Genomic DNA, 12,217 nt, shown 5'->3' with positions numbered 1-12,217 from the left:
TTTATTTTTATAAGAATTTATATATTATGAAGCTTATACTTATGAAATTTCCTTTCATAAACTTTCTTTTACACATTTTATAATATTTGAAGAAAAATTAAGATTAAAGTGTGTCTGTATTTACTCAGTTTTAGTGTGTAGATAATAATCACATGAGGTAGTGAAAAGTTATCTTCTTTTCAGAATGATCACCATCCCCCAAACTAATGCTACTGATTGTATAAGAAAAAGTCCATTGCCAGGGGGAAAATATAAGAAAAGTCAGGCACACTTTCTAGCTAATTCTTCAAGGATTATTATTTAAATAATATTTCAAATTAAGAATTACAGAATTGGGATTTTTCTACCTATAAATTTCAAAGCTACATTTTAAACTTTCCTTTTATTAATTATTTAATTATCTAGAGCAAAAACAATAGGAAAACAAAAACATCTATGGCAAATGTTTTGACTAAAAGAACTGAAGAAGTACATATCTACAAATCAAGGAAGACTTTCTTAAACTTGATATGTATATATTCATATAAGTTTCCAATTAAGGTATCGTGGGAGGGTATTTTCTTTCTTCTATGGAGTTTTCAGAAGACTTCTCCCCTGGAGAAGGAAATAGCAACCTACTCCAGTACTCTTGCCTGGAAAATCCCATGGACAGAGGAGCCTCGCAGGCTACAGTCCACGGGGTCACAAAGAGTCGGACACGACTGAGTAACTTCACTTTTCAGAAGACATCTTGGTCAAAATTTTGAAATGAACAGCAGTATACTTATGCTGCACATGCACAAATATTTTTGCGCAGACTTACTATTAAGTAAGTAGTTCTTTGCTATTTCTGCTACTATATGCAAGGCACAGCATTATGTACTATAAGTTCAATAATATAAGAGTTTCTATTCCCATTAAACTCAGTGTTTACTATGGACATCAGATAAGTTGTAGGACATTTTAAGATGTGAAAAAATAAGAGGGTGCTGTGACCACATGCTACAGTCAAGTCTGCATTATTTATAGTAGAAGCGGAAAAGTAGAGGAAAGGAGGTCATTTCTCTGTTCTTTAAAAGCCCAGTGATATTCACTGCACTATTTTTGTAAAAGTGAAACACTGAAGCTGATATTTAAATTGTGGTGTATTTATGTGATAGGTAGCCATTAAAAAATCAATAAATGTACCTCAAAGTATCAGTATGCATAGTTCTCAAAAAAGTAACACCAAGCCTTAAAAATTACAGATTTCCTCTCAAATACCTAAAGGTTGTTGGAGTTAGTACATGTAACCACACCATTGCACTGCTTGTTTGTACACTGGAGTATGTGAGAGAGACAGGTACCACAAATGGTTAATAGATATGTATTATAAATGTTCATAAAGATCAACCAGAAAGCTAATAACAAATTCATAACAGAGATTATCGCAAAGGTAAGAGGCAGGGAAATTTGATTTTGGAGGGAAACAAAGGGACTCTGCACTAGTGCCTTGATGTGTAGGTTCTGAGGACACCTCAGGAAACAAATGACAATTTCTTCAAGAAAAAAAGCAAAAATAAAAACCAAAAACAGATGCTTTAAACAGACTTGATGATGTTTTGGCTCATCCTCTTCTGGAAGTTATCTATATGAAAAGAAAAGCAATGATCTGAAGGTTGCTTTAGGAGCAGCAGCAAAGGAACTAGCTGGATAATATTAACAAAAATTACTACTAAGCTAGAACACATCCATTTTGTTAAATTTCACATAAGGAGATCTTGTATGTGGGAGTGAGTGGGAAAGACTTTTTAATACTTCAAAGATCATATTTTAAATAGAAAAATTGGTCAATTTGATTATATTAAGATTGAGAAATTTTTTTTTAACATACGTACACTGTGACAAAGATAAAGTTGATGGATTGTGAAAAACTTGCAATATCAAAAGCTGACAAAGAACTAAGTAACCTCAGAATAGCAACCAGGAAAAAAAGAGATTCTATTTTTTAAAATAAACATAAGCTACAAAGAGGTAATTTATCAAAATGGTTACTCAAAAGCTAATAAGCTTGTGAGAAGATTCTAAAACTCATTATTAGTTAAAAAATAATTAGAACATTGGGCTAGTTTATAAATTGATCCCTCATGTATCTTTATGCAAGAGGTCAATCTTCTATGCCCACATTGCCACACTTGAGTCCTTAGTTATGCTGAACTGAGGACAAACGTGGGCCTGGTGATTAAGTCAAAGTAAACGCTGTTCCATGAGAAAATGCAGCCAGCCGTTTCCAGCTATCTTGTCTAACTGCAACAATTTCAACTTTTCCCTTGTTTGTTTTTCATTTTTATTCTAAGTACTATTTGTATATGGTTCTTAAAAACCCCTTTGGAGAAAGAAAGTAAGCTTCCACATTTAAATAAGCAGAATTATACTGTGCCTAACAACCCTGAAATTCTTGTTTTTTGGTTTCAGGCATGACATTATCTACAGAGAACTCAGATAAACACAGAAGTGGCATAAATACTAAACGGATATCTTGATGAACAAACAGACTTGTAGAGGCTAGCCTATCTAAGGCGACCAGCTTTACTGTAATCAGCTTTACAAGCCAGGATTTGAACTCAGGGGCTCTAATATCAGAGATTATGTTCTTGGTCTCAGACTTACAGTGCAGTCATTGAAGTAGAATATAAATAACTAACAGAGTGTTTTTTCTTTTTTTTTGTAAAATGTATTTCTTATTACTTTATCAACTGTACTCTGTGTCAGGTACAGTGCTTAAACACTGGGGCTGCAAAGATGAAACTTGTGGCCTAGTGGGGAACACAGGTCAGACAAATGTTACATTATATGTCTAATACATGCATCATCATAAGCATGCTGGTGGTGACATGTCAGGGTATATTATGAGACCAGAGAGCAGCAACTTCTAATTTAGCCAGGAGAGGTCCTAGAGGCTTTCTGAAGAAAAGGTCAGTGAGCTCAAGCTGGCCAGAAAAGGGTTTGGGAGGTGAAGCAATCCAGGTAGGTAAAGATAATGGAGAAGAAGGCATTGTGGACTTATGCTTAAAGGTTGGGACTAGACGGGACTTCCCTCAATTCCTTCCACATCCTGTCATCCAGGCCTCTGCAACATGACCCCATACAATGGCAAGAGGTTTTAGGCAAGCACTGAGAGTCCCCTGTGATACAGCACCTCTTTTGGTCTTGATTTTCAAACGCCATATGCATCTAACAAGAATACAAGGTTAGAAAATCAGGTAAACATCTTTTTAAAGCCAAGTCAGGTACCAAGCTATATTAATTTTTATGTGATAATTTATTTGCTTTTTGTTAGGGGTATGTTTGCTTTATGGGAATTGCACATATTTCTCTAACGTGTGTTAGTCATTCAGTTATATCTGACCCTTTGTGACCCAGTGGACTGTAGCCCACTAGACTCCTCTATCCATGGAATTCTTCAGGTAAGAATACTGGAGGAGATAGTCATTCCCTTCTCTAGGGGATCTTCACCACCCAGGGATTGAACCCAGGTCTCCTGCATTGCAGGCAGATTCTTTACCATCTGAGACACCATATAAATAAAACTTGTTTATTATTATTATTAATACATTTGAAAGATATTAAGGCATGTCACTTTATTTTGATGATTTGATTCATCCATTGAGTGTGAACTAGTAGGAAAGGAGGTCATATTTAAATTGGATTTTGATGAAGACAGAGGATGGGGGATGAACATTTTCGGCAGATAGAACAGGATAAATGCATGGATGTAAAAGAAGATGATCAATTTACAGAAAATAATAGAATTTAAGGCTCGGGAGAAGGGACCAGTTTGTGTTTGAAACTGTAGGAAGAAATTAAAGATAATAAAGTCTGGTAAGATTGCTTATGAAGTTATGTATGAATAACTAACATGGTATAATAAAAAGCTTAATTTTTATATTTTGGGTAAAATAAAGACAGTGATGTTGAAAATGCAGAGGAAGAATTGAAAGAGTTTTGTGGGAAGAAGATAAAGAACAGAGAGTAGAAAAAGGAAGGCCATTAGAAAGCCACCCAAGGGGAGGTGTGAAGTCAGGGACAGTTTAATCCCTCGAAATCCCAGGGAACCAAGTTTCCAAACTGCTAATAGCACACATTTAACAGAAATTATAAAGTTAAGAACAACTATGCAGTTAAATGTTGTTTTGCTTATACAATGACAGATTCCAGCTTTACTCTGTTCTCCTATTAGGCTAAGGAGTTACTGACCCAGAAAGAGTAACACTCTAAGAATCCGAGCATGAAACCTTGTCTGAAAGAATCCTCCTGGCCTTCATCCAACATACACTTTTTAGACTCTGCCCTTCTCTAAGCAACCAAGAAGTTCCACGGGTAATGGTTTTCAATATCTATTGGAACAATGGCTTTCTTCAGGGAAGCGAATAGGCAATAGAATCATATTAAAAAGTCATCCCCAAACAACAGTTCTACAGAAGTAATAGCAATATATATGAAACATAGTGTGTATTAAAAAACTTTGATGCAACAAAAAGATATATCACATAATATACCTTGTATTTATAAATAAATGAATCACATAATCAACAAGGATTAGCATCCAAAACACATTTTAGAATTTTATAAAAATCGATGAGTAAAAGGTAAGCAAGCCAAGAGAAAAATCAGCAAGGAATTAATAGACAACACACAGAAAATAAAACTGAATTGTTCACTGAGCATATATGAAAAGATGTTCCAACTCATTTATACTAAAATAGTGCTCACCTCTGTAAGAAGAGGAAGGGAGGAGAATGAAATTTGAAAGAACTACAAAGTGAGATGCCAATTTAAAACTTTAAACAATAAAGAGCAGAACAAATATTACTAAATGCTAACAACTGGTCATCTAAGTGCTAAGTATATGCAAGTTTACTTTCTGTATTTTCATTTGTATTTAGAAATATTTCTTAATAATAAATGTGCATATGTGAGTATATTACCCGCGTGTTCTATAAATATGTCCCCACCTACCATTTTTGTGAGATAGAAATGATAAGGCAGGATGAGTTAGGGGAAGGACACAGGAGCAGAAGTTGAAATCCTAAATTCTAGTAGCAAATCTTCCACTTTCCCACTGTGTGACTTTGAGAAAACCACTTATTTGAAACTGACTCCTCACTTGAAACCTTGAATAATATCCACCATTAATATAACAAGTTATCGCAAGGAGTGGATTATTTCATGTACATTAAAGTGACATTCAAATGTGAAGAAAAGATATGGGAATTCTAACAACCTGCAGGTAACGTAAGTTGAATGAACATACTTTCCCACTTACTTATGGAAGCAGACATTAGAACAGAAAATAGACACATGTTTTTTTCTTACCGGGTCTATTAGCTGGGAATAGAGTTCATGGCAGTTGTCAAAAATATATTTGTACGTAGAATCCAGGCAAGCCCTGACGCAGTCCTTCACCACCATGCTGGCCTTAGGGGGGCTTTGCAGCTCCAGAACCTGGTATACAAATTATTTTCTTAAATTTAAAAGTAGAACACCATATTAACCATATAAAAATAGTCAAGCAATATTCTATAAACACTTTTAGTTGACTTTTCTGTATTCAGGAAAAATGTGGTCTTAGAAATGTTTTAAAGGTATAAACACTCACCTTAACTTCTTAATATAACAACTCAGAGAAAATGAACATAGTAAAGTTACCCATCACAATATCATTCATTCATTCCACCCAACCACTCAACAAATATTTATCACCTACTATACATCAGACTGGAGAAGGAAATGACAACCCACTCCAGTACCCCTGCCTGGAGAATCCCACGGACAGAGGAGTCTGGTAGGCTACAGTCCATGGGATCGCTAAGAGTCGGACACGACTGAGTGACTTCACTTTCACTTATACATCAAACAATGGCAATACTGCAGGGAACAGAAGAAACAGAAATCCCTTTCTTCATGAAACTAAATGTTAGTAGAAAATAAAAGAAACCAATAAGATATATTAAATGGTACTGCATGCTGAAAGAAAAATAGACAAAGAGGGATGGAAAAGGTTTCAATAGAACAGAATTTAATAAAAAGGACTTCAATAGTAGATGAATTCAGAGAAGAGGGTGGGACCAGTGAAAAGATCATAGACTATTCTAGAACTTAGCTTTAAGCAAGGTAGGAAGCAAGGGGACTATTTGAGCAGAAGAGCAAAGTGACCTAACACTCTTCTTGAAAAGGCTCCCTTATGCCGCCTTAAGGCTGGCTATGGAAAAATTCAGGAAGGCCAGCAATGAGAACAGTGCAGCAATTCAGTCATGAGAGGACAGCACTTAAATTATGATTGTGCAAAGCTATGAGGAGTTGTTAGAAGAAATTCTATTCTGGTTAATTTTTGAAGGAATGGGTAACAGGATTTTCTGACAAATTGGATGACTCATGTGAGAGAAAGAGAAGTGTCAGAACTGGAAGTGTATGATCAGGTCCCCCAAGATGGCTCTTGCTTTCTGTACATCCACTGCTCCACTAGTGTCTATTTCAGCTACACCTTACTACCTGACTGATCTCCTGTATACTCTCCCCAGGCACCATCTAATGATTCATCTAACTTTAGTCACCATAACAACTTATCAAAGGGGTGGTGAAGGACATGCTCCTCTGCTGGTTTCTCTGGAAACTGATGAATCAATGGGACATCAATTCCCCTTATATCTGGTAATGCCACTTTCTTCCCAGGATGAAGATGACCACCATATTCTGTCCACTATCTGGGATATGCAGTGGGATGTCACTCCAAGACCTTGCTTCAGACAAGTAAGATCCCCCTATCAATTAAACCACTGATGTTTGTTGCTGACTCCAGGCTCTTTCTTTGGTCTTAAAGCTGGGCAAGCTGGGCAAGCTGGCCTGTGGGAGGCAGCACAACACCAAAATTTCAACCTAAATAACTGGTACAATGGAAGTGGCTTTAACTTAGATGAGCAAGTCTGTGTTTGGATGATCAAAAGATCAGTTTCTGACAGGTTAATACTGAAAAGCCTGTTACACATACAAGTAGATTTCAAATAGACATCTGAGTAGATGAACCTGGAGTAGTATAGATGCCTGGGCTAGTGGTAAAATTTGAGAATCATTAGTTTAGAGAAGAATTTAAAGAAATGAGACTAGATGAGTGCAGAGAAGAGAAGGGTTCCAAAAAGTAAACCCTGGGTAATTCTAGCCATATGGCATTAAGTAAATGACAAAGGACAAAGCAATAAAGAAGAAGGAAAAAAAAAAAAAACAAAACAGCCAGTGAGATAGGAGGAAAAATAAGTTTAAGAGGGGTGTCCTGGAATCTAGAGAAGAAAGACTTTCCTGGAGAAAGTCTTGATAATAAGTCAAAGTCTTATCTTATCAAAGTCTTGATTGATAAGATATATTAAGTGATACTGAACACTGAAGGATGGAGACTGATGACTGATCACTAGATTTAGCAAAGTGATAGTCACTGGTGATTTGGACAAGATCATTTTTGATGAAGTGATGGGGTAAAATCTGACTGGAGTTGGTTCCAAAGAAGAATAGATTTGAAGATTTAGTATTTTAATTTTTTAAAATTTTCTGTAGATTGAGCTATAGATTTAATGCAATCCCAATTAAAATCCCGAGCTTTAGATTTAATGCAATCCCAATTAAAATCCCAGTGAGAACTAATATAATCTAAACAATTCTGAAAAATAACAAAAAAAGTGGAAGATGCATACTATCTAATTTTAAGATTTACTATAAGGCTTCAGTAAACAATATAACATGGTGATGATTAAAGTATAGAAATTTGGAAATCACGGAGTCCAGAAACAGACTCAAACAAATATGACCAATTGAATTTTTATAATGATACAACAGCAATTCAATGTATAAGGGATGAGCATATTTATAAACGGTATGAAATGGTATGAAAACTACAGAACATGCATATACAAAAAAAATGATCCTTGACTCATACTTCACTTATTAAAAAAAAAAAACTCTCAAAATGAAACACAGGACTAAACAAAGTAAAATAAAACACTTAGAAGAAAAATAAAAAAATTTCATTGTGACCTTAGCTTCTTAGCCAGTAGCACTATCTCCAATTAGAAAAATTGATAAAGTAGATTTTATCAAAATTAAAAACTTTTGATATGCAAAGATAATGTCAGAGAATGAAAAGACAAGGCACAGACAGGAGGAAAATATCAGGAAATAAAGTACCTTACAAAATATTTGTATCCAGAGTATATAAAGAACTTAATACTCAACAGTAAGAATGAAAAATAGGCAAAAGATTTCAACAGGTTTTTCACAAAAGACACTCAACTGGCAAATCAGCCCAAGAAAGCACATCAACATTATTAATTATAATTTTATAGAAGGAAAAAATTAAGACCACAATATGACACAACTTTATTCCTAGTAAAGTGGCTAAAAATAAAATAAAATCATGGAAAATGACAAGAGCTTCACCAGAAGATGTAGAACAACTGCAACTGGCAATTCTTGTAAAGTTTAACATACATTTAACAAATAATGAAGAATCTCACTCCTTGTTACTTATCCAAGGAAAGTGAAAATTTATCTTTACACAAAAACATATATGAATATTTTTGACAGTTTTATTTGATATGACCTAAAACTAAAGATTACCCAAATGCATGTAGTACATACATGTTACATGTAGTAACAAAGGATTACTACTCACCAAAAAAATAAATAAATAAAGGATGAACTGTAAATAAACTCAAGATGGATAAATAGCCAATATGTTACACTACAAAGATTATTATTTCATTTACACAATATTCTGGTAAAGGTAAAACTATAGGGGGACAATAACAAATCAGGGTGTGGGAGAGAGGCTGACTGTAAAGGGGAAACATAAGGGAACCCTGGAAGGTTATGGACTTCTGTATCTTAATTGCAACTAACACACACATACACACAGTAACTATAAAAAATATTGTAGTGGTTTTTCTTCAAAGGAGCAAGTATCTTTAAATTTCATGGCTGCAGTCACTATCTACAGTGATTTTGGAGCACACAAAAATAGTCACTCACTCTTTCCATTGCTTCTTTTAGGATTTGAAATAGCTCAACTGGAATTCCGTCACCTCCACTAGCTTTGTTCATAGTGATGCTTCCTAAGGCCCACTTGACTTCACATTCCAGGATGTCTGGCTCTAGGTGAGTGATCACGCCATCGTGATTATCTGGGTCATGAAGATCTTTTTTGTACAGTTCTGTGTGTTCTTGCCACCTCTTCTTAATATCATCTGCTTCTGTTAGGTCCCTATCATTTCTGTACTCTATTGTGTCCATCTTTGCATGAAATATTCCCATGGTATCTCTACTTTTCTTGAAGAGATCTCTAGTCTTTCCCATTCTATTGTTTTCCTCTATTTCTTTGCATTGATCACTAAGGAATACTTTCTTATCTCTCTCCTTGCTATTCTTTGGAACTCTGCATTCAAATGGTTATACCTTTCCTTTTCTCCTTTGCTTTTCGCTTCTCTTCTTTTCACAGCTATTTGTAAGGCCTCCTCAGACAGTCGTTTTGCTTTTTTGCATTTCTTTTTCTTGGGGATGGTCTTGATCACTGCCTCCTGTACAATGTCAGGAACCTCTGTCCACAGTTCTTCAGGCACTCTGTCTATCGTATCTAATCCCTTGAATCTATACTTCCATTGTATAATTGTAAGGGATTAACCTCAAGGGATACACATAACAAAATCAGTAAACTCTATAGAACTAAAATCTAAATGTCAGCACTATTCATTCTAGAGACGACCACCTGAGGCCAGATGAAAGGAACCAGAGAAACTCAAGAGATTACCTGAGACAAAATCAAAGAAGCACAGGCCCTGAGCACACTCTGATCAAATCAGCAACATCGGACCTACCTTCTCCCCTACCCCCCACAGCACTTGATGAATTCTTTTCTACTTTACAAAAAACTGTCTCAGAGATTTCATTAAGTACCAGTGCACAGAGACCAAATTTTTGGCATCAGGAGGGGAGGAAATTAATTGCATGAGTAGAAAATATATAGCTGTTTTTTTAGGAGAACAAATACCTAAGCAATAACAATGCAAAAAAAAAAAAAGATTAGAATATGGACCCAGGTGTAGGTAAGCAGACATATGGTGGGGGGGGGTGGTGGTGGCGGGTGTCTGTGGACAGAGCTTGAGGAAGCTATCTAGTAGGTGCTCCTCATTTTTCAGTGAAATAGGAAGCAAGGTTATTAGTTATTAGTGAGGGTGGGGAGGAGGGAGCTACAAGTTTAAGAAGATTTTGTTTCCTGAACACCACAAGGCTGTTGACTGAAGAATGGAAGGTTTGGAGCACTGTGCTGGCACTCCCCACTCTCATTTCCATTTCCCCACCCACTCAATGCCAATGGCAGGCATCACTTGTCAATGAGCAAACATTCCTAGTGAGCCTGGACTGGGTATCACTTTAACTTTCCAGAAGCTGGAACAATTGCATAGATAAATATTTGTTGTTCAGTTGCTCAGTCATGTCCAACTCTTTGCAACCCCATGAACTACAGCATACCAGGCTTACCTATCCTTCACTATCTCCAGGAGTTTGTTCAAACTCATGTCCATTGAGTTGATGATGATATCCAACCATCTCATCGTTTGTTGCCCCCTTCTCCCTCTGCCTTCCATTTTTCCCAGCATCAGGGTCTTTTCCAGTGTGTCAGGTGTTTTCATCAAGTGGCCAAAGTATTGGAGCTTCAGGTTCAGCATCAGTCCTTCCATTGAATATTCAGGGTTGATTTCCTTTAGGAATGACTGGTTTGATCACCTTGCTATCCAAGGGACTCTCCAGCACCACAGCTTATAAACATCAATTCTTTGATGCTCAGCCTTCTTTACAGTCCAACTCTCACATCTGTACATGACTACTGGAAAATTATAGCTTTGACTATATGGAGATAAATATATATACATATGTATATAACTGAGATTATCATATATGGGGCTTCCCTGGTAGCTCAGATGGTAAAGCGTCTGCCTACAATGCAGGAGACCCGGGTTCGAACCCTGGGTCGTGAATATCCCCTGGAGAAGGAAATGGCAACCCACTCCAGTATTCTTGCCTGGAAAATCCCATGGACTGAGGATCCTGGTAGGCTACAGTCCATGGGGTTGCAAAGAGTCAGACACAACTGAGCGACTTATCACTTTTATATATATATATATACACATATACATGTGTTAGTATACACACACACATATATATGTATATATATGGACATATATATATATGGACATATCTCTGGATATAGATAGATAGATAAATCACCCACCAGTGCAGGAGACCCAGGTTCGATCTATGGGTCGGGTGGATCCCCTATGGGGGAAATGGCAACTTGCTCCAATATTCTTGTTTGGAAAATCCCATGGACAGAGGAGCCTGGCAGGCTGCGGGCCATAGGGTCTTAAAGAGACACAACTGAATGACTGAGCATGTATGCATACACACACACACACACGTACACACACACACACACACACATATGAAAAAAGAAGTCCAGCAAAATAGCTAAGTTAAAGCTGAAATGCAAAGTGAACATCATTTCCATTTAATGTTCTTAGAGATTTTTTTTAAGTAAGTGCCATGTCCACTCATTGGAGAGCTTTGTTTGAGATGGATTTAACTTAAAATTAAATTTGAGCCAAATGTATCAGAATATCCTAAGCATCTGGGATAATCCTTTTCTCAACATTTTATATTGGAAGATTCATTTAACTCGGGCAAAGGCACCACATCTTAATCACCGGGGATGAACAATACTTATCAAGAAACAGGTAAAACCAGACTTTACCAGGGAATAAACGAGTGTCACGTGGAGACAGTGACAACAAAATAAATGACGTACCTTCATCCTAAAAAAGGTGATACTTGTTAGCAGGTCAACAGTTGATTTCAGGTCTTGCAGTCTCTCAGCATTGCTGGCAGGAAAGTGTTCCTGGTTAATTAGAAAACAGGAAATGGGTAAATTCCCAGCATTAAGCCTCCAGTGGGAAATAAACTAGGTTTCTGTGGAAAAAAATAAAATGATAAGTAAATCATGCAAAATTTATAAAGTATCACCACAGTATTCTCACAACATTTTTACCATAAAATATTACAGAGGGTAAAAAAGGTGGGGATAGTCTTGTCTTAGTCTTAGAAAGTCATTCTTCTATTTATTCCCATAATGTAATAAAAATGTACATAATAATATCATTAA

General features: G+C 36.2%; 1 protein-coding gene across 2 annotated transcripts in view; it reads right to left on the bottom strand.

Annotated features, from left to right (window-relative positions):
- The window catches only part of UNC13C (unc-13 homolog C), a 609,739-nt gene that overhangs the window by 258,492 nt on the left and 339,030 nt on the right, over positions 1 to 12,217 (bottom strand). For both annotated transcript variants that reach the window (XM_061158385.1, XM_061158384.1), the window contains 2 exons: positions 11,864 to 11,953; positions 5,335 to 5,463 (listed from right to left, as the gene is read on the bottom strand). In XM_061158385.1, coding sequence (XP_061014368.1) covers positions 5,335 to 5,463; positions 11,864 to 11,953 — 219 coding nt within the window. The remainder of the gene's footprint in view (positions 1 to 5,334; positions 5,464 to 11,863; positions 11,954 to 12,217) is intronic.

The sequence above is a fragment of the Dama dama genome, chromosome 12, assembly GCF_033118175.1.
Source record: "Dama dama isolate Ldn47 chromosome 12, ASM3311817v1, whole genome shotgun sequence".
Classification (NCBI taxonomy): domain Eukaryota; kingdom Metazoa; phylum Chordata; class Mammalia; order Artiodactyla; family Cervidae; genus Dama; species Dama dama.
This window is presented reverse-complemented; position numbering and strand designations above follow the sequence as displayed.